This window comes from Rhinolophus hipposideros, assembly GCF_964194185.1.
Source record: "Rhinolophus hipposideros genome assembly, chromosome: 10".
Taxonomy (NCBI): domain Eukaryota; kingdom Metazoa; phylum Chordata; class Mammalia; order Chiroptera; family Rhinolophidae; genus Rhinolophus; species Rhinolophus hipposideros.
Window position 1 is genome coordinate 10,679,772 of NC_138056.1, and position 23,897 is coordinate 10,703,668.

At 36.8% G+C, this 23,897-nt stretch overlaps 2 protein-coding genes across 2 annotated transcripts; both read left to right on the top strand.

Moving 5' to 3' along the window:
• Positions 1-2,661: 2,661 nt before the first annotated feature.
• On the top strand, positions 2,662-3,585 carry LOC308503253 (olfactory receptor 5B3-like; the record flags this gene model as incomplete). Its single annotated transcript, XM_081062410.1, has 1 exon — positions 2,662-3,585. One exon carries the CDS (start codon positions 2,662-2,664, stop codon positions 3,583-3,585), a length of 924 nt encoding a protein of 307 aa, XP_080918536.1.
• Positions 3,586-20,492: 16,907 nt separating this feature from the next.
• LOC308503258 (olfactory receptor 5B2-like) lies at positions 20,493-21,448 on the top strand (the record flags this gene model as incomplete). Its single annotated transcript, XM_081062418.1, has 1 exon — positions 20,493-21,448. Exon 1 carries the CDS (start codon positions 20,501-20,503, stop codon positions 21,446-21,448), a length of 948 nt encoding a protein of 315 aa, XP_080918544.1. The 5' UTR covers positions 20,493-20,500.
• Positions 21,449-23,897: the final 2,449 nt, after the last annotated feature.

A 23,897-nucleotide genomic window follows, 5' to 3' on the forward strand; every position in this document is an offset into this window, starting at 1 on the left:
ATGTACCAGCTGTGTAATTTTAGAGCCTCATGTAACTTCTCAAATCCTCAATTTCATTAATGGTAAAGTAGAAATAATAATACTACCTACCTTGCACATACACACACACATACACACACACATACACACACACACATAAAGCCCTTATTGTTTCTAAAATGTACTGCATGGTAAAGTGGTTGAGTGTGTTAAAGTTGCCAAACATAATGTTATCGTGAGATAGGCTTGTGAAGTGAAATTGCAAAAGTTTTAGGAGGAAAATGTTAGTAGTTAGCAGAGGACACATCCCTTTCAATTTGAAACAAAACATTTAAAATACTATTCCTACACAAGAACAGATTCAAAGAAAATATTTTAAAACACAGTGCTTGCCTCCAAAATAGATCCACAGGCTAAAGACAGCTCATAACAAGGAACTTTCAACCCTGATCTCCGTGACTCTGCTATGATATGACATAATGTGAGAAAGAATGAGTTTAAGAAAGGGGGGCTATTTTTTTAAATTGTATTTGTTTATTGAAAACAATTCTTACCACATAACTTTTTAATTTTATCAAAGACGTGCACATGATTAAAAAATCAAATCCTATGGAAGGGCTTAGCAATCCTCCTCTACCCTCACTTCTTCACCCCCATTCTTTGTCCCCAGGGACAACTACATTTAAATATTTTAAAGTTCCCCTGAGAGCCAACTACATATCTGTCACTAAATGATACACTTAAATTGATAATTCCTGATTTAGCATGCTTCGTTAGACATTACCTATTGATTCCTGCCACGATAGAAGATGATTTGGCTCACTGACCCCACCTGATCACTTCTCTATCCCCACCTTCATGTTTTGATCATTCTATTAATAATTTTGGTTCCTTTACTAATTACTCTTATAAGTATAAATAACATGTTGAAACTCCTATCTATATTTTGACTATCATCTTTCATTGGTATTACTTCACTGCCTTGTTTATAAGTGCATATAACCTAATATTAGGGCTCCCAACCTTTACCGCTACCTCTCTTTCCCCTTCCATCTCACAACATCTAATAGCATATGCTTACTTTTTAAAAATTAATTTCAAATGTACAAAACAATGTAATAGTTATACCCCTCACAAAGTGATAACCCACCCGCCCCAGTCTGCTATCCGTCTGACATCCTATATAGCTGTTACAATTCCGTTGACTCTATTACCTGTGCTAAGGGGGCTATTTTAATGGAAAATATGGATTGGCTTTCAAGGAAGAAATAAAGTAGAAGAATGGCTCACCTGCAATTGTGGGAACAGCCAATAGTATGGGAGAAGCAAAGACAGACAGAGAAAACACTGGAGACACAAAAACTCTCAGTGACCCCAGTGTGTGAGAAAAGGCAAATTAAATGGAAGGCGTCAAGACTTCAAAACTCTTGCACACCTGAAACCTGCAGGTCACCACCCATTTTCCCAGACCAACATAAACAGTTATCCCATCCTAATGGTAATATTATAGCTAGTATTCATCCAACTGTGCCAAACACCCAGCATTTATTGTCTTTTTTAATGTTACCTTATTTAATTCTCACAATAATACTATAACTAAAGTAGATCTTATTACTGTCTTAATTTTGCCAACGAGTACATGAGGTTCAGGTGAGTTAGGTTAAGATTAATGATTCCTAGATAGTAAACATTAGGGCTGATATGCACCTCACCCCAGAGCCCAGGCTCCATTCCCAATGCATTGACTTCTCTTCAGAATTGCCTCTGAAATCCAGCACCATTTATGAAAAAAATAAAATAAAATAACTCTCAGCAAAGTGGGAATAGAGGGAACATATTTCAACATAATAAAGGCCATATATGATAACCTCACAGCTAACATCATACTCATTGGAGAAAAGCTCGGGAATGTTCCCTTAAGATCGGGAACAGGACAAGGATTGTCTCTGTTGGTTACATGTGTTCCTACTGCTCCAATTACCCTACCATATCTACTATGCATATATCTGTTTCTCAGTTACTTCACCGTGAAACCCCAAGCACTGAGTTTGGGCCAATGGAGACAAAGAATACGTGTAAATTGAGTTAAATTCAATTTATTTTAGATACAATTAAGACCATTGGACTTAGGATCCACTCAGTGTGGGTTCAAAGGTTGGCTGGGATCCAAAGCCTGGCTCGTCCATTCACATATGATTGAATACAAAAGATTACTCAACCTCTTTGCATAATAATTGAAATGAATGTAATAACGAAACAAACTCATGATGTTGTTAAGAGGATATAAAAAACGTACATTTAATGTGTCTAGAGCAGTTTCTGGTAGGTGAGCAACATGCAAGGATATGCTTTTAGTAGGCTTGGGAAAAGTGAATTGGCAAATATAGTCACTATGGACAAGCCATTTATTAAGTTATTTAATTTTCTATATCTCAACTTACAAACAGATAAATTTTAAAATTGGGCAGATGATCCATGAAGATCCTTCAGAATCAGCAATATGTAAATCTATATATAATTAATGCACTCAGTTTTGTTGTTAGCCCCTCTTTATCTGGAGAATTTTGAAATACAAGTTATTGTATAATAAAACAATACATACTGTATGTACACTTTTCGAGTTTCTTTGTTTATCACTGTTTCTCCTCATAGCCACATTGCATTTTGTGATTCTCAACATTGATGAAGAATAGTACTGAAGTGACACAGTTTATATACCTAGGACTAACAAATGACCCAGAATTGCAGGTCCCTCTCTTTGTAATATTTACCCTCATCTACCTCATTGGGAATTTGGGGATGATCATGTTGATTCTCTTGGACTCTCGTCTCCACACTCCCATGTACTTTTTCCTCAGTAACCTGTCTCTGGTGGACTTTGGTTACTCCTCAGCTGTCACTCCCAAAGTTATGGCTGGGTTCCTTATAAAAGACAATGTCATCTACAATGCGTGTGCTGCTCAGATGTTCTTTTTTGTAGTCTTCGCCACTGTGGAAAGTTACCTCTTGGCCTCAGTGACCTATGATCACTATGCAGCAGTGTGCAAACCCCTGCATTATACCACGGCCATGACAAGTATGTGCGCACGTCTGGTCATAGGCTCCTTTGTCTGTGGTTTCCTGAATGCCTCCATCCATGCTGGAGACGCTTTCACTCTCTCTTTCTGTGACGCCAATCCGGTGCATCACTTTTTTGGTGTTATTCCAGCAATCGTGGTTCTGTCTTGCTCTGATAGATATGTTAGTGAGCTGGTTCTTATTTATGTAGTGAGCTTCAACGTCTGTTTTGCTCTTCTGGTTATCTTGATATCCTTCACATTTACTTTGATCACCGTCCTAAAGATGCACTCATCTGCAGGATATCAGAAGGCTCTACCCACTTGTTCCTCCCATCTCACTGCAGTCTCCATCTTCTATGGGACAATCATCTTCATGTACTTACAGCCCAGCTCCAGTCATTCCATGGACACAGACAAAATGGCCTCCGTGTTCTACACCATGATCATCCCCATGTTGAACCCTGTGGTCTACAGCCTGAGGAACAAGGAGGCCCAGAGGGATCTCATGAAGGTTGTTTTGGAGGCAAAATTATCTCTAGAATTGTGATTTTAATGTTGTACAATGTGTAGTAACCTAGTTTCATTAAGGCCACAATGAAATTAAGTTCCTGAAGTGATATTATTGCCTATTCAAAAGTCTCTTGTCCTGAAAAAATACACATTATGTCCCAAAATGTAATACCTGAACAAGAATGCTAAGATGTCTTGGGGCCCGCTTTTCAATAATCTTATTAAGGATATTGGTTTATTCATTTATTACACATGCAATTTTTCTACCACCTCAATGCAAATGCACACAGAATAGGGCTACAAGTGAGACCATGAACATGGTGCATATGTGCCCCATGAGGAAACCTACCTATGGAGTAGTAATCAATAAATGATGAACGTCTAAGTATTACCTTGTTTTGTACACCTGAAACTAATAAATAAATTAATTAATAAAAAAAAAAATAAAAAAAATAAAAAAAAAAAAAATAATGTACACCCTATTTCTGGAATATAATTGAAATTGTTAATGCTGATCTTACATGTTTACTTTTGTTGATTTAAATAATCTTTAGTTTCTCCCCAGTTCCTTTACCTTACTTCATTCACACTGATTTTCTTCCTTTTTTTTTTTTTAAACCTGACAACTACAAACATGTTCCTGCCTCAGGACTTTTGTACTTGCTCCACCTTGTGTGTGGAATGTTGTCTTACCATTGACGTTGGTGCTTAAATGTTACTCTATTACAGATTTCTTTCCTGATTATTTTTATAGAAGAGTCACTATATATTCACATGCACAGTTATGTATTATTCTTCATAGTTTTTATGAACCATCACCTATTATATATTTATTTGTTTACTTGTTCATTCTCTTTCTTCCCCAACTAGCACTTAGATTCCACAAAAGCAGTGGCTTTATCAGTTTTGTTTAGAACATGATTCACAGTACCTAAATAAGTGTCTATTTCGTATTAGATTCTCAATAAATATTTCTTAAATAATAAATAAAATAATTAATTAATAAATAAAATGAATAAATAAAATAATGATACAATTTGAGTCCAATTGTATCAATATGTGAACCTTTAAATAACTAATGATTATAGTGTATAATTCATAATATAAACCTAGATAGCTGTCTAGTGAATTTCAAGAAGCACAGCTAATTTTCTGCTTTGCTGAAATATTGTTTAATTACAATTATTGGGGTGATAATGCTTAGTAAAATTACATAGTTTTCGATGGACCAGATCAAAATAGCGGCGTGAGGTGAGCCTCTGTAAAGCTCTCCTGGAATTTACAACTAATCGGACAACAATAACTCCACAAAGGACTCCCTGCACAGCAGACAGGCAAGACGAAGAGGCCGACTACTGAATTCACCTCCAGGTGGGTGAATCGCGGGAGCGGGGGAGGAGGGAAGGGAGAAGTGCGGGGACGGAGCCGCGCGGGCGCAGGACAAAGACCTAGCTCAGTGCTCGGAGCCCGCTGCTCCCAGAACCACCGCCGCTGCGGGAGAGGGAAGGACTCGGACTGCTAGGGCTCCGCTTACGGCCCACAGGGCTGAGGGGGCAGCATACAAAACCGCTGAACCCAACGTTCGCTCACGGCAGACCTCGGAGCAAAGACTGAGGGAAGAGGGCTGAAATCGGTGGTTTAAGCCCTCACTGCCGAGCGGAGAACAGAAGCCTTAGGCACTGAGACTAGCCGCCCCCTCCCTACCCTCCCAGAGCTCGCCCCGCCCCAACCTGCCCGGTGCTAGAAGCGATAAAGTAGCAGTGTCAAATCACAAGGACAGGATCTTTGCTGTTCTGAGAACTGTGGACCGCAGACACAGATTCGCAGCCCAACTAGTTCGGGCAAAGGGGAGGGAGCTGTGGAAGCAGGACTGGCTGTGGTGGTGGTCGCCGCCATTGCTCTGGGCCACCTCTCACAACTCACCCCGCCCCTGGCCCCACCTATCTGGGTGGATCCCTGCAGGAGTAAACAGAACTGCTGAAACATACAGGCTCTGAATCGGGTGCAGAAAGAGCTTTGAAACTTCAAAAGCTCTCCGCACCCCCACAGGGACGTGGCGCCCTAAGACCCAGGTGAACTGTTAACAGAGGAGAGGCCCGTCTCCCAGGGAATCCCCCCATTGTGTGAGAAGCTGGAAAAGTGCAGAGAAAATATAGCACTACTGTGTCAGAGAGACTTCTTCCTATCAACTTGTTGCAGAAGCCACTCCTGTAGATGTCTAGGAAGAGAAATAATAAATCAATAATTGCCATGAATAACCAAGGCAACAAGACAGCTCAGAAAGAAAGTGAAAATTCTCCAGAAAAGGAACTTAGAGATATGGAAATATGTGACTTAAATGATAGAGAATTCAAGATTGCAGTTCTGAAAAACCTCAAAGAGATGCAAGAAAACACAGAAAGGCAATTTAATGAACTCAGAAATGCAATCAAAGAACAACATGAGCATTTTACGAAAGAGATTGAAATTTTAAAAAAGAACCAAATGGAATTTCTGGAGATTAAGAACTCAATAGAAGAAATTAAGAATGAAATAACCAGCTTAGGTAGTAGAGTTGACCAGATGGAGGAAAGAATCAGTGACATCGAAGATAGAAACCTGGAAATTACACAGATGGAAGAAGAAAGAGACTTGAGACTTAAAAGAAACGAAAGAACTCTACAAGAACTTTCTGACTCCATCAGAAAGAGCAATATAAGAATAATGGGCATACCAGAAGGAGAAGAAAGAGAGAAGGGAACAGAGAATATACTCAAAGAAATTGTCAATGAGAACTTCCCAAATTTGTGGACAGAACTGGATCCTCGAATCCAAGAAGCAAATAGAACACCTATTTACCTCAATCCCAACAGGCCTTCTCCAAGACACATTGTATTCAAGCTGTCTAAAATTAACTCCAAAGAAAGAATCCTCAAGGCAGCCAGGGAAAAGAAGACGGTAACCTACAAAGGAAAGCCCATTAGATTATCATCCGATTTTTCAGCAGAAACTCTACAAGCCAGGAGGGAGTGGAACCAAATATTCAAACTATTGAAAGAGAGAAATCATGAGCCAAGAATAATATATCCAGCAAAGATATCCTTTAGATATGAAGGAGGAATAAAGACCTTTCCAGACATCCAGAAGCTGAGGGAATTTTCTAATACAAGACCTGCACTACAAGAAATACTAAAGGAGGCTATTCGACCACCATCAACAGGGACAATTTGTGGCAACCGAAACATAAAAAGGGGGAGCGTAAAGGCCTGAACCGGAATATGGGAATGGAGAAAGTAAGCGTGCTGAAGAAAATGGAATACTCTAAATATCAAACTTTCTTTTACATAATCTTAAGGGTAACCACTCAAAAAAAATCCAGAACTGAAATATATACTGTAATAAAAGAAGAAACAGAGGGAAACATCATAGAATACCACCACACAGAAATAATAGACAACAACAAAAAGGCAAAGAAACAATGGAGTCACAGCCTTACCAGAAAACTAAAGATAGAATGACAGGAAATCCTCACGTATCAATAATCACCCTAAATGTAAATGGACTGAACTCACCAATAAAAAGGCACAGAGTAGCAGATTGGATCAAAAAACTAAACCCAACCATATGCTGCCTACAAGAGACACATCTCAGCTACAAGGACAAGCATAGACTCAAAGTAAAAGGGTGGAAATTGGCACTCCAAGCAAATGGTACCCAGAGAAAATCAGGTGTAGCCATAATGATATCAGATGAAACAGACTTCAGGGTGAAAAAGATAACAAGAGACAAAGATGGACATTTCATAATGGTAAAGGGGGCTATACAACAAGAAGACATAACAGTCATCAATATTTATGCCCCCAATCAGGGAGCACCAAAATACACCAAGCAACTACTAACAGAACTAAAGGGAGAAATTGACCAAAACACAATTATACTAGGGGACTTAAATACATCATTGACAGCTATGGATAGATCATCCAAACAGAAAATAAATAACGAAATTGCAGCCCTAAACGACACATTAGATGAAATGGACATCATTGACATATATAGAGCACTTCATCCTAAAACATCAGACTATACATTCTTTTCGAGTGTTCATGGAACATTCTCAAGGATAGACCATATATTGGGACATAAAATCAGCCTCAGCAAATTTAAGAAGATTGAAATCATACCAAGCATATTCTCTGATCACAAGGCTTTGAATTGGATACCAACTGCGAAAAGAAAACAAAAACAAACACAAATACATGGAGATTAAACAACATACTTTTAAAGAACGACTGGGTCAAAGAAGAAATTAGAGGAGAGATCAAAAGATATATAGAAACAAATGACAATGAAAGTACATCCTACCAAAATTTTTGGGATGCGGCGAAAGCAATTGTAAGAGGGAAATTTATATCGTAACAGGCCTATCTCAAGAAACAAGAAAAATCCCAAATAAATAACCTCATGTTACACCTCAAAGAACTAGAAAAAGAAGAACAAGCGAAACCCAAGGTCAGCAGAAGAAAGGAAATAACAAAAATCAGAGCAGAGCTAAATGAAATAGAGAACAAAAAGACAATAGAAAAAATTAATGTGACAAAGAGCTGGTTCTTTGAAAAAATTAATAAAATCGACAAACCCTTGGCTAGACTCACTAAGATAAAAAGAGAGAAGACACTAATTAACAAAATCAGAAATGAGAAAGGGGAAGTTATCACGGACACCACAGAAATACAAAGGATCATCCAAGAATACTATGAAGGACTATATGCCACCAAATTCAATAACCTAGAAGAAATGGACAAGTTCTTAGCCTTCCAAGGCTGAACCATGAAGAACTGGAAAATCTAAACAGACCGATCACCAGTAAAGAAATCGAATCAGTCATCCAAAACCTTCCCAAAAGCAAAAGTCTGGGACCAGATGCCTTCACTAGTGAATTCTACCAAACCTTCAAACAGGATCTAATACCAATCCTGCTCAAACTCTTCCAAAAAATTGAAGAAGAGTCAGTACTCCCTAACTCATTTTATGAGGCCAACATTACCCTGATACCAAAACCTGGTAAGGACAACACAAAAAAAGAAAACTACAGACCTATATCTCTGATGAATACTGATGCAAAAATCCTAAACAAAATTTTAGCAAATCGAATACAACAATGCATTAAAAAGATTATTCATCATGACCAAGTGGGGTTCATCCCTGGGGCACAAGGATGGTTCAACATCCGCAAATCCATCAATGTGATACATCACATAAAATTACAGATGTTTCAAGTGTATAATTCTGTATTACATCATCTACGTATCACATTGTGTGCTCACCACCCAGAGTCAGTTCTCCTTCCATAACCATATATTTGATCCTGTTTATCCTCATCTACCATCTCCCTCACCCATTACCCTATGGTAACCACTAAACGACTATCTGTTTCTATGAGTTCTTATTTCTTTGTTTCTTTGTCTTGTTCCTTTGTTGTTTTCAGTTTTATATCCCTCATATCAGTGAAATCATATGGTTCTCAATTTTTTCTGTGTGACTTATTTTGTTTAGTATAACAATCTCAAAATCCATCCATGTTGCTGTAAGTGGCACTATTTCATCGTTTCTTATGGCAGAGTAGTATTCCATTGTGTATATATATCACATCTTCTCTATCCAATAATCTATCAAAGAACATTGTTTCTTTCCATGTTTTGGCCATCGTAAATAAAGCTGCAATGAACATAAGAGAACATAGATCTTTACGGATAAATGTTTTCAGATTTTTTGGGTAGATACCTAGGAGTGGGATTGCTGGGTCATATGGTAATTCTATTCTTAATTTTTTGAGGAACCTCCACATTGCCTTCCATAGCAGCTGCACCGATTTGCATTCCCACCAACAGTGTATGAGGGTTCTCTTTTCCACAGGCTCTCCAACACTTGTTATTATTTGTCTTATAGATGATAGCCATTTTAACCGGTGTGAAGTGATATCTCATTGTGGTTTTTATTTGCATTTCTCTGATGATTAGTCATGATGAGCATCTTTTCATATGTCTATTGGCCATCTGTATATCCTCTTTGGAGAAATGTCTGTTCAGGTCCTTTGCTCAATTTTTAATTGGGTTGCTTGTTTTTTTGTTGTTGAGTTTTATGAGTTCCTTATATATTTTGGATATTAGCCCCTTATTGAAGGCGTTGTTTGCAAAAATCTTCTCCCATTCGATTGGTCACCTATTTATTTTGTCAATGGTTTCTTTTGCTGTGCAGAAGCTTTTTAGTGTGATATGGCCCCATTCATTTGTTTTAGCTTTAGGAAGTATCCCTTGCCTTTGAGGTCAAATTTATAAAATCCTCTTTGAACCCAAGGACCATAAGTTTAATACCTATGTTTTCTTCTATGCAGTTTATTGTTTCAGGTCTTATGTTTAGGTCTTTGATCCATTTTGAGTTAATTTTGGTACACAGTGACAGATAGAAGTCTAGTTTCATTCTTTTTCACATGGCTTTCCAATTATCCCAGCAACATTTATTGAAGAGGCTTTCTTTTCTCCATTGAAATATTTTCTATCTACAGTCTTTCTCAGTGCTTGCATTCCAACACAAATGATTTCCAGGATCCCATAAGCAAATGAATCATCTGAAACAAGCTCATAATTTTTACTTAGAAGTTATGTCTGTTTAAGTGGCAAGTAACATATCAAATAAATACTATTTAGTAAATCACAAAAGTGCATTAAATATGAGACTATTTAAAGGTTTAGTTTCTGAATATATTTGAAAAGTACTTCATACATATGAAATATAATTAAATAATTCTAAATATCAATATAGAACATAAACATGACAATATCTGTCAATAATAAAGTTAATGTATATTCAATATGCCAGTATAGTACATAATCTTTATGCTTTTAATTTTGATCCTAAGGGAGCTATATGCTATACAAAAGCTACCCACATAAATGTGTAGTCTTGTCTATTTTGTTGTCTCTATACAACAAGAGGCTTCAATATCTCAGTGTTTTAAGATTGTACTTGAATATGTTAATATTCTCATGCTGGTACTCGTGGGGTACTGTAGAATAACTTAAATATTCTCTTCTATCTTTATGGTGATTATTTGCCTCTTGGAACCATTTCTAATTATTGTTTTAAATAATTATTTAATTTTAGAATTTTAGAATTACAGAAAATTTTTAAAAATGGTAAAGGATGTTCAATGTAATCCTGTGGCAATCTAAACGATGGACTGCAGAAAGATCATCTTAACTCCTGCAACCTTCCAATATTACTGTCATGCGGGGCGGCCTGCAGGGTCTCTGCTTCCATTCCCCACATAAGAATGCAGGATATGGTGAGGCCAAAAAGGAACACCATGGAGCCAAAGATGGGGGAGTCATACCACTATATTCTCACTGGAGGCTGAATCCACACTGTCCGCAACCCGCCATCCTAACTGCAATCCACGCTTGCCAGCTCAGCCACCATCTTCTTGCTAGCCCCCATTTTTCTGCTAGCATAGCTACAGCAGTTATATTAGAGGCCAATAGCTCACTGGTTACAGCTGATGGCCAACTAGCCACAGCTGATGGCAATGCAATCACAGTTGATGGCCATTTACTACTTGAGTCAGCACCTTTCCACGTGAGGCCGAGAGCCTGGAAACTGCACTTTGGGGATCTGTCCCCACAATTACCTAAGAGGGTGAAAAGGGACTATGAAGATGTGAATAAGTTAAGGACATTGGGATTATTTGTGTGCACTGTAAAAGGCACTCCCATAGGGAGTCAGAGAGATCTGACCACATATAAAAGAGGTATGGGCAATGTGACCTTGGAAGTAGAGATTGAAGTGATATGACCAAAAGCCATGGAATGCCAAGTCACTAGGAAATGGAAGAGTCAAGAAATGTATTTTCCTTAAGAGCCTATAGAGAGAGCATTGCTCTTCCAAGACATTGTGTCCAGGGGAACTGATTTGGACTTCTGGATTACAGACTGTGAAAGAATAAATATATGTTCTTTTAGCTTCCAAGTTTGTGGTAATTTGTTATAACAGCTATAGAAAACTAATAAAATTCTTCCCTAGTTTCCCCTACAGAGTAATCTTACATTACCATGGTACATTTGTGCAACTAAGAAACCAAGATTGGTACTATATTATTTTCTAAACTTCAGATTTCATTAGTTTTCTACTAATATCCTTACTTCTTCTTGCATTTAGTGATCATGTCTCCTTAATTTCTTCTGGTCTGTGACAAGCTCCCTGACTCTCCCTGTTTTTGATGATCTTGAAAGTTTTGAGAGTACTGGTCAGGTATTTCCTAAAAAGTCCTTCAGTTGTGATGTTCTGATATTTTCTCAAGATTAGACTGAGGTTATAGTTTTTAGAGAGTAATACCACTAAGGTGAAGTGTTTTCCTCATCACATTATATCAGCAGTACATGCTATCAACATGAATTATCACTAATGATGTTAACCTTGATCACAAGTCCTAGGTAATTTTTGCAAGTTTTCTCCCTTGTATAGTTACCCCTTCTCCCCCTTTTCTATATTTTATGCTTTAGAAATAAGTCCCTAAGTCCAGATCACAGTCAAGTGTTTGATAACTACTTCCTCCTCCTGGAGAGGACAGTATTTCAATAACTTATTTGGAGTTGTCTTAGCAAGACTTGTCTCTTTTTCCTCAATTATTTATTTACTCCGTCATTTATTTATTTTATTTTGTGGGTAATAACCAATACTGGGTTATTTATTTTTTGCTCAAATTGTTCCACTTTCACCATTCACAGCTCTTTCAGTTTGCTGCTGTGTCCCTTTGACATAGCTTCATCTTTTTGTTGTTGTTTTTAGCACTTTCTTACTTTATGTTACTACACAATTCTTCAGGCTTATCTGGTGTTTTCCCTATCACTATCACAGAATCAACTATTCCTACAAAGAACCACCTTTCTTTTATTAAAGAGTGGTATTTAAAAGCCAAGATTTGAACCCTGATTGTGCTTACTGATACTGGAGTTTTACTTCCAGGCCCTCTTGCCCACAGAGATAGAAAGTATATATCTATGTAGTCTGTATACGTTCATAATTACACTTATTCTCTACCTTTCCATCATATCTATATTAATCTAAACATGAGTGTATATTGACATCTCTGACTCTAATTTATTTCATCCCAACTGTTTCCCTTTCATAACTTCTACCTCTGACAGTGAGAAACCTGGCTCTCAACAAGTGCCGTTCATTAATTTATTTGTGTGACTTTTTTTATAAGTAAAGCAGTTCCATAATTGTTAATGTATACCTCCATGATAAACAACTTCAGTAATTAAAGAATAGAATTTTTATAGTTTCTTTTACTTTTAGCCTTGTAGTTTCTGATCAACACATTATTTTCCAACATTATTTAAGGCAGCTTAATTTTTTTCCCTATCTCCGTTCAGTAAGTTTAAGTCATACATTTGTAGTACAATTAGATTTTTTTTTTTAACACTCTGTGTTCACTCCTGGAATTCGCCTGTACTCCTGGATGATTCTTTCTAATTTGTGTATATTAATATTTGCTCTTTGCTTTGTATAGTTCTATGGGTTTTAATAAATGCAGGGTCATGTGTTCAAGAGCCCAGTAACATGGAGAATACTTGCATCATCCTAACATTTTCCTTTCCATCCCTTTTTTAGACAACCATTCCCCAACCCTTGGAAATCACTCAGCTTTTTTCCATCCCCACGTTATATGAATGGAATCACAAAGTATGGAGCCTTTAGTTCTTGCTTCTTTCATTTTAAAATCCACTTTAGATTCATCCATATTGTTGCATAAATCAATATTATTCTAATTTTTCACTGAAGAGTCTTCCAGTTTAATGATGTACTACAGTTTGTTTAGTCTTTCACTTTCAGAAGTGCATTTGGTTGCTTCCAGTTTGGCAACTCTTAATCTCAATAAAACTTTTAAAAACATTTGCACAGAGGTTTATTGGGAGGAACATCTGATTCTAATTTACATTTAACATTTGGGTTTTTTGCATGTGGACTGACAACTGTTGCAGCAAAATTTGCTAAAAAGAATATATTTTCTCCTTGGCATCTTTCACAAAAATTAGTTGATGGTATATCTGTGGGTCATTTCTGGATACTACAATCTGACCCATTGATTTATGAGTCTATTTTTTTCCCTAATACCACATTGTCTTGGTTACTATGTTTATAGTAAGTCATGAAGTGAGATAATTTTCAGGCCCATACTTTGTTGTTTTTTCATAATTATTGTGCCTACTCACTAGTTTTGCCATTATACATAAATTTATAATCAGTATGTCAATATTTCCCCCCTCAAAAAGCCTTACTTGGGTTTCCATTGTGACCACATAGAGTCTGCAAAGCACTGAACTTTAAGTCTCCCAATCTATAAATATGGTATATCTTTACACACTTTTGAATTCATTCATTAATATTTTATATTTTTCATCACTTTTAAGACAAAGTCCTAATTATGTCCAAAGAGCTAAATGTTATCTTAGACAAAGAACTGAAGGAAATCAGAAGAATAAGTTCTCAAAAAAATAGAGAATATTAATAGGGAGACAAAAAATATAAGTAACTAGATAGAAATTCTGGAGCAATAACCAAGAAGAGATGAGGTAGGCATCAGAAAGTAATGGTTCAGATTGCCTAATTTTAAAATATTAGTATCTTTTGTGCTTTCCAAAGAACTTTCATATTCATTGTCACCTTACATAGCAATCTATGAGGTAAATGAAGAGGTATTTTCATCTTATGACTTAAGAAAATGAGGTCATGGCAGGTCTGTTCACAGCTGGTTGTCAATAGAACTAGGATTGAAATTGGTCTTGTTTTGTAGTACAATACAAATCATACCCCTAAATCTCTGAATTTCTTGATCAAAAAGACACATTTGTGTTTCTTTATACCTAGGATTATAAATAAGAGATTTCTCATAATGCATTAACCACTCATCACATATCAGAGAAATACAGAGATTAACTATTTTCAAAAATAAGTGTAATTAGATACACATGCTTATTTGGGCCAAACATGGAAACTCATAGAAGAAGAAACTTCATGATCAATAGTATTTTCTGGTACTTTCTGAAATCTTTCAAGGTGATTTAATAACATTTTGTCAATATTTGATTATAGCACTTATCACTATTTGAATGATGATTTGTAAATCTTGTTGTCTCTACCCACATAATAATTGACTCACGTTATTAACTTTTTAATAATATTAACAAATATACTACTTGGTACACAGTGGGATTCAATACACTTTGTTTATGTGAGTGAATTAGATTAAATAACGTGATTCAAGCTATGCCTTGAGAGTTACTCACAGAGGTAGGCAAACATTATTTTTCAGTTGTGAAAAATAGCTCTCATACCCCGTTCTTAAGAAAGAAGCAATTAAATTGCCTGTAGGGACCTAGCTGGGTATGATGAGGGTGCACATGTGTTTTTGTATTATTTGCTATTTGTTATTTTTCTACTCTCTAAAGTGTAGTTTACAAAAAAAAAAAAACACAATAATATCCATAGCTTTTAGTGTAAAAATCTTCAAGTTTGAAGTGATGCTGAAGTTTTAATAAAATTTGATACTATTTATAGTAACAACATAAATGGTCAATGATTGTAAGAAGGTTATAAATTATCATCTATCCACACAATAAGTGTAGGGAATCATTAATAACATTTTTTGAAAGCTATGTGATATCTAAAAAATGCTTAAGATATTTTCATTGGAAAAATCAGTGAATGAAATTGTACATAATATTACAATAATATAAGAGAACAAAAATAGAATAATAAAACTGGAAACACAGGAACCAAAATGTTAAAAGTGGTATAATGTGAAAGCATTATGGGTGTTTTTCCTTCTTTTCAATGTCATGATTCTAACATTTCAAAATGAAAAATATAATCTAATGCAAATAAAAGAGTTTTCATCATAACTATAGAAAAAAATAATAGAATAATGGACAGGAGACATGAATACCAAGATAACAGAAAAAAAAATAAATGCATGTGGCTCTTAAATATATGAAAAATGCTCAATACCACACATAAAGTAAAACGCATCGAGATATAGTTTCTCATCTGAGAGATTGGCAAATTCAAAAGTTTGCTGTTATCTGCTAGTGATGCACAACCTGGGCTTTAGAGGACAAATAACCCACTTTCATAAACATACAAATTTACGGGAGAAAAAGAGAAAGTCATAGATAGAAAGGAAAGCTTTGGAGTAAAAGAAATTTGAAATATACATCAATCAATTGAAAAATTTGACCTTATATGGATCTCAATTTGAAAAACATTTCAAAACACTTATAAGTCAATCAGGAAAATTTGAACATTGACTAGATAATTATAAAAAGAAAATATTAGTAAAATTTATGTGTAATAATAGTATTGTGGCTTTCTTATTAAGTCCTTATATTTTAAAGAAAGACACTGAAATATTTATGTATAAAATGATACGATTTTGGCAACAGAAATTTCTTTTCTCACAGTTCTTTAAGTTGGAAATTCCAAGATCATGGTGCTGGACAATTCAGTTCCTGGTGAAGATTCTCGGTCTGGCTTGGAGATGACCACTTTTTCACTGTATTCTCACATGGTAGAAAGAGGCAGCTCTGGTGTCTCTTCCTCTTCTTATAAGGCACCAGCCCTATTGGATTAGGGCCCCATCCTAATGACTTCATATAACCTAACTACCTCTGTTTAGTCCCTATCTTTAAAACAGTCACATTGGGGTGGGCGTGGGGGTGTTTATGATTTCAACATATGAATTTGGGGGCAGGAGACACAATTCAGTCCACAGCTGTAATCACTTAAAGGATATTAGGAACTGATAACTTTGGGGCCATTTTTCAGCCTTTCACAGATTTATTTCTCACTATGCCACTCCATGTCCATCACATAGTTTGTCTTGGGAAGGAGAGGACTCTCTCTATGTGTCACTGAAAAATACCAGATAAGGAAAGGTTTACCAGCCATAGCTGCACCTGCTGGCACATGAAGCTTTCTCGGTCTCCATGGCAGGAGGAGAGACAACTGGCATGTTGCCCCTGTGCTTTAAGCCACCCGGAAATGACACATATCAGTTCTTCCCAAAGCTTATTCTATAGAACTGGTAAATGTCTCTGGTGAGCTGCAATGGGGCAGTCACATGTGGGGGAGCAGATGAAATGTTTGAGCACCAATACGTTTGTGAACAATGCTATATCAACTTATCTTTATTTTTTATTAAATTTGTTGGGTGACAATTGTTAGTAAAAGTACAAGAACTCGTCCTAGAAAAAGTGCTACATACCTCACTGCTGAATATCACTATGGTCACCTTTGAAGTACTCCCCTTGGGAAGCTATGCACTGACACCAGCACCTAGTCCACCCTTCAAAGCAATTTTGGAACTCTTTTTCTGGAATGGACATCAGAACTGTCATCATATTACCCTTGATGTCCTGAATGTCATTAAAATGTCTTCCTTTCAATATTTCCTTTATCTTTAGGTAAAGAAAGAAGTCATTGGGGTCCAGATCAGGTGAGTAGGGAGGGTGATCCAATACAGTTATTTGTTTACTGGCTAAAAACTCCCTCACAGACAGTGTCGTGTGAGCTGGTGCATTGTCGTGATGCAAGAGCCATGAATTATTGGTGAAAATTGCAGGGCATTTTTGTCTAACTTTTTCATGTAGCCATTTCAGTACTTCCAAATAGTAAACTTGGTTAACTATTTGTCCATTGGTACAAATTCATAATGAATAATCCCGCTGATATAAAAAAAAGTATAGCAACTTGGTTTACCTCTTGATTGGGACAGATGGAACTTTTTTGATCATGGAGAATTGGCTGGCTTCCATTGTATGCTTTGACGCTTTGTTTCGGGGTCATATTGGTACACCCATGTTTCATCACCAGTGATAACATGGCCCAAAATATTGTCTTGCCTCTACAAAAGATCTTGGCAAACTTCCAGTCTCCTTTGCTCGTGTTCATCGGTGAACTCCTTCGGGACCATTTTTGCACACACCTTTCTCATGAAAAGATTTTCAGTTAAGATTTTCCTAACTGTCGCTATTGATGTTTACTTGGTCTGCTATGCTTCTCATAGTCAGCCAACTATTTTGACGCACAATTCCATGAATTTTTGCAATGTTTTAATCAGTTCTGCTCATTACTAGCCACCCTGACCGCTCTTCATCAGTGACGCATTCTCTCCCTACAGAAAAACATTTAATCCATTTGTACATTGCCGTTTTCTTTATGGCACTTATGACATTTCTTTATGGCATTATCCCCATAAACTTGGCCTAACATGTCCCTGATTTCATTTCCACTCTTGTCAAGTTTAACAAGAAATTTGATGTTTGTTCACTGTTCTAATACAAGCTCAGGCATTCTTGCGACACCACACAAAAACACGCAACAACAGTATCCGATGGACATGCGTCCTATTTGGGAGACCACCTCAGGGATACTGTGGATACCTGATCATGGCATTGTACATCAGAAGCTAAACATTAATGAATGCCAACTATAATTTTATATATATAATGTGATGGTTCAGTGTGAGGTCGGAGGGATAGTGGATGGGGGGAGGGGGGTTCACAGTATGAGGGATATAAATGATGAACGTCTAAGTATTACCTTGTTTTGTACACCTGAAACTAATAAATAAATTAATTAATTAAAAAAAAAAAAAAACACGCAACAACAATAATGAATGCCACTCAGGAAGACACGCCACATGTTGACTCAAACACCTCTATGAGACACTGATATACCAAGGTTATGAAACCTTACCGAGCTGTTTGTACAGTGCTGCCAATGTAAGTGAATGGTGGTAAGTTCGTGAACTTAATTGTCAGACCTCATAGTTATCTCTGACTAAGTAATCCTTCTCACAGTTATATTCCCAAATGAAATCAAAATTTATGTTCACAGAAAACCTTTAGGTAGATGTTTAGATAGGTTTCATTTATAATCACCAAATACTAGAATCCATGTAATGTCCTTCAGCTGGGGAATGGATAAGCAATATGCAATAACAATAAAATGGAAAAAAACCCCACAGATTCCACTATTGGTAAAGATAGCAACATTGAAGGATCTTAAATGAATCATACTAAGTTACAAAGAAGCAAGACTCATATATTACATATGCTAGAATTCCAGTTGAGGGCATTCTTGCAAAGAAAGTTATATACACAAAACAGTTATGTGGTTTCCAAGGACAGTAGGTGGGAGAAGGAGTTGACACAAAGAACCTTGGGGTTTTGCTTATGTGATGGATATGTTCTATATCTTGATTGTGGTCATAGTTATATAACCATACACATTTTATCAAATTCTTAGAACTATACACAAAAATGGGTGGATTTTACTGTTTGTAAATTATGCATTTAGAAAGTAAAAAAAGAGAAGTAATACTAAAATACGCATGCATACTTAATATATGCAGCTAGGTCCCATAGGTAATTTAATTGCTTCCTCCCTAAGAACATGGGATGAGGAGCTGTAGGTGCTCTCTTGGGGCGTGTCCCCTGAGAGCTCCATCTCTTTAATTCACTCCTATTTGTCTTGCATTGGCTTCTGAAATACCAAAAGCACTCCATATGACACCATTTTAGAGGGACCAGACTGCATGTTGGTCCCTTAGATAGTCATATGTTCATCTGAATGTTAACAGTTGTCATTATACACAGGCTTTCTGTCTACTGAAGAATTGCTGTGTACCTGCAACCATGGCCAAGAAAATCACCACAAGATAAAAATTATATTGAGTAACTTTAAAATGATGACCCCTTACCAAGTTGTTTTATAGACCTTCCCCTGTTTGCTATTTACAGACACAATTCTGTAAATTATTGTGGGAGAAGTAATTTTATTTTATTTATTTTACAGATGAGAAGGGAAGGATCCCTCCAAGGGCACAGTAAGAATTCATGGTGGATTCAGGACTGGAGCCCTGGTTTCTGGGTCCTTGTTAGTGTTACTTTCCTCTATCTTTCCCTGTCTTAGAGAACGTGGGCCTTTTTGATCACTACTTAAAATATAGCTTGTCTATCATTATTTATGTATTATTTCATGGCTGATTTTCTGATTTCACACTCACTATTCAAGATTGATTTTCCCTTCTCTTCAAGGAGCGAGGTAAGCTACTGTATTCCATATACACTATTAACGGAAAGGATAATTCATGGCAAAGCAATAAGAAGCTACACATAATGTAAGTTATTTGAGCAGAAAAATAGATGTTTTGAACTCTTTTTTTTCTAAAATAGTGAGTTGAGGCTGCAGTATAAATATCAAAACTTCCAGTAGTAGAAAATTTAGTGATACTTATGAAATATCCTGCTGCTTTCCTAAAAAAAGTTGCATTAAAAAATAAGATAGATGGTGCTCTGATTGAGTAGGTGGTAATTTTATCTTGTTCACTAACAGTTGGTCTCCTACTGGAGGTAGAAAAAAGGAAAAAAGAGTTAAGTGTGCAGTGACCATTCTTTAAACTACAAAGGAAACTAAATGAATTAGCAAGATCAAACTGCAGTTTAACCTTTTCTCTATACGTTCATCCTTGTTATTCTGGCAACTTTAAATATGCTGACAGTGAGGTGGCTAAAAACACAGAGAATTTGATTAGGTTGAAACTGGCTTGCAAACTTGAATCTTATTCATAGTAGTGATATAATTGTAGAATATCATGTAACTTCTTAAATCCTTTATTTTTTAATGGTACAATATAATATTACCCATTGTACACACACACACACACACACACACACACACACTTACATGTAAAGCTTGTAACATAAAACCAAGATAATTCTGAAGTACAAATTATTAATGAAATAATGCACACGGTATTTAGACATTTCAATTTCACTACAATTTCATTTCTGCTTGTCACTTTTTCCCTTTATTTCTCACTACTACAGGACATTTGATGATTCCCAAATAACATGATGGGGAACAGGACAGAAGTGACACAGTTCATCCTCCTCGGGCTAACCAATGCCCCAGGACTACAGGTCCCCCTCTTTATCATGTTCACTCTCATTTACCTCATCATCATTGTTGGGAACCTGGGGATGATCGTGTTGATTCTTTTGGACTCTCGTCTTCACACTCCCATGTATTTTTTCCTCAGCAACTTGTCTCTGGTGGACTTTGGTTACTCCTCAGCTGTCACTCCCAAGGTCATGGCTGGGCTCCTTATAGGAGACAAGGTCATCTCCTACAATGCATGTGCTGCTCAGATGTTCTTTTTTGTAGCCTTTGCCACTGTGGAAAATTTCCTTTTGGCCTCAATGGCTTATGACCGCTTTGCAGCAGTGTGCAAACCGCTACATTATACCACCACTATGACAACAAGTATGTGTGCACGTCTGGCCATAGGCTCCTATGTCTGTGGTTTCCTGAATGCCGCCTTCCATGTTGGGGACATATTCAGCCTTTTCTTTTGTAAGTCCAATACAGTCCATCATTTTTTCTGTGATGTTCCAGCTGTCATGGCTCTCTCTTGCTCAGATAAACACATTAGTGAGGTGCTTCTTGTTTTTATGTCGAGCTTTAATGTCTTTTTTGCTCTTCTGGTTATATTGATTTCCTACCTATTCATATTTATAACCATCTTGAAGATGCACTCAGCTCAGGGGCACCAGAAGGCTTTGTCCACCTGTGCTTCTCACCTCACGACAGTTTCCATCTTCTATGGAACAGTTATCTTTATGTATCTACAGCCCAGCTCCAGCCATTCCATGGACACAGACAAAATGGCCTCTGTGTTTTATACTATGCTCATCCCCATGCTGAACCCTGTGGTCTACAGCCTGAGGAACAAGGAGGTCAAGAGTGCATTCAAGAAGATATTTGAGAAGGCAAATTTTTCTACGGGGTTGGGATTTTAATCATTTTGTATGCACAATAATCTTATTTGATTCCTCTCAAACTTTTCCTGTTCAATAAATTACTTTTTAAGCCCCACACTACATTTAAATTCCTGAGATAAATCCTTATCTTTTCAAAAGTCTTTGTCTAGTAAAGAGAAAACGTATTCCGGAATATAATCCTTGAATAAGGATGGCTAAGGGGAAGCATTAGAACTTTTGGGACCTGCTTGTCAAACGTTACTAATAATATTAACATGTTAAACAGGGAGCACAAACAAGCCCATGAACACGGGAAACATCTATGTTTCCCATGGGGGCACACACATATTGGAGTGGGAAATTTGTTAGAGGCAAATGGATTGTTGTTAATTTTTAATAAAACTGGTTTGAGCAGTTAATTGACATATTAAATATAAAATTATATCTAATCATAATTATTTTTTAATAACTGTTCTAAGATTCTGAATAGGAGAAAAAAATCATGTACTTTTAAATGAAAGTATGCACTCTTTTGGCACATTTTCTTTCTTGACTGAATCCTTTTGTAGAATCAATATGTTCACAGTACACTTTTCAAAAGTATAAAATAATTGCTGAAATCTCATAGCTTAGTTTTGGATTCTATCTTGGTGTTGTATATATTATTATGGGTTTGGATAAATGTATAATGAATTGAATCCACCACTATAATATAGAGTATTTCCACTGCCCTGAAAGTCCTCTATGCTCTGCGTAGTCATCTTTCCCCAAACCCCTGGCAACTACTGATCTTTTTACTGTCTCCATAGTTTTTCCTTTACCAGAATGTCATATAGTTGGAATCATATAGTATGAAGCCTTTTCAGATTGGTTTATTTCATGTAGTAATATGCATTTAAAGTTCCTCCATGTCTTTACCTGGCTTCTCAGCTCATTTCTTTTCAGTGTATTTATCCATTAATCTAATGAAGAACAGTATGGTTGCCTCCAGTTCTGGCAATTATGAATAAAGGTACTGTAAATATTCATGTGCAGGTTTTTGTGTGGACAGAATAGGTTTTCGACTCATTTGGGCAAACCCAAGGAGGAGGATTGCTGGATCATATAGTAAGATTATGGTAAGTATTTTGTTGTTTTTGTTTTCTTGGGTTTTTTTTTTTTTAGGGGAACAGCACTTTATGGGGGAACAGTGTGTACTTCCAGGATTTCTTTTTCCAAGTCAAGTTGTTGTCCTTTCAGTCTTAGTTGTGGAGGACGCAGCTTACTCCAGGTCCAGTTGCCATTGCTAATTGCAGGGGCACAGCCCACCATCCCTTGCGGAAGTCGAGGAATCAAAGTGGCAACCTTGTGGTTGAGAGCCCGCGCTCCAACCAACTGAGCCATCCGGGGGGCAGCTCAGCTCAAGGTGCCGTGTTCAATCTTAGTTGCAGGGGGCGAAGCCCACCATCCCTTGTGGGACTCAAGGAATTGAACTGGCAACCTTGTGATTGAGAGCCCACTGGCCCATGTAGGAATCAAACCTGCAGCCTTCGGAGTTAGGAGCATGGAGCTTCAATTGCCTGAGCCACCGAGCCGGCCTTCTTTTTTTCTTTTTTAATTAACCTGAATGCACCCGATCTTGTCTGATCTCAGAAGCTAAGCAGGGTAGGATCTGGTTAGTACTTGGATAGGAGTGTGGTTGGCCTTAAAAGTAGCTCCAAAGTATCTTCCAAAGTAGCTGTTCCATTTTGCATTCTGACCAACAATGAATGAGAGTTCCTCTTGCTCCTCATCCTCACCAGCATTTGTTGTCAGTGCTCTGGTTTTTGGACATTTTATAGGTGTGTAGTGGCATCTCTTTATTGTTTTAATTTGCATTTCCCTAATGACATCTGACTTGAATTATCTCTTACAATGCTTATTTCCCATCTGTATATCTTCCTTGATGAGGTGTGTCTGTTAAAGTCTTTGACCCATTTTACAACCAAGTGGCTTTTTTAAAAAAATTATGTTTTAAGAGTTCTTTGTGTATTTGGGGTTACAGTCCTTTATCAGATGTGTCATTTGGAAGTATTTTCTCCAAGTTTGTGGCTTGTTTTCCTATTCTCTTCACGCTGTTTTTCACAGAAAAGTTTTTAATATTATTGAACTCCAGCTCATTAAATATTTCTTTCATGAATAATACCTTTCATGGTGTATCTACAAAGTCATCACTATACCCAAGGTCATCTAGGTTTTTTTCCTGTTATCTTCTATGAGTTTAATAGTTTTATACTTTACATTTAGGACTATGATCCATTTAGAGTCAATTTTTGTGAAGGGTGTAAGGTTTGCAACTTGATACATATTTTTTGCATGTGGATGTCCAGTGGTTCCACTACCTTTTGTTGAAAAGATATCTTTGCTCTATTTTATTGAACTTGCTCCTTTGTCAAAGATCATTTGGCCACACTTAAGTAGGTATTTCTGGGCTCTCTATTCTGTTCCATTGATCCATTTGTGTATTCTT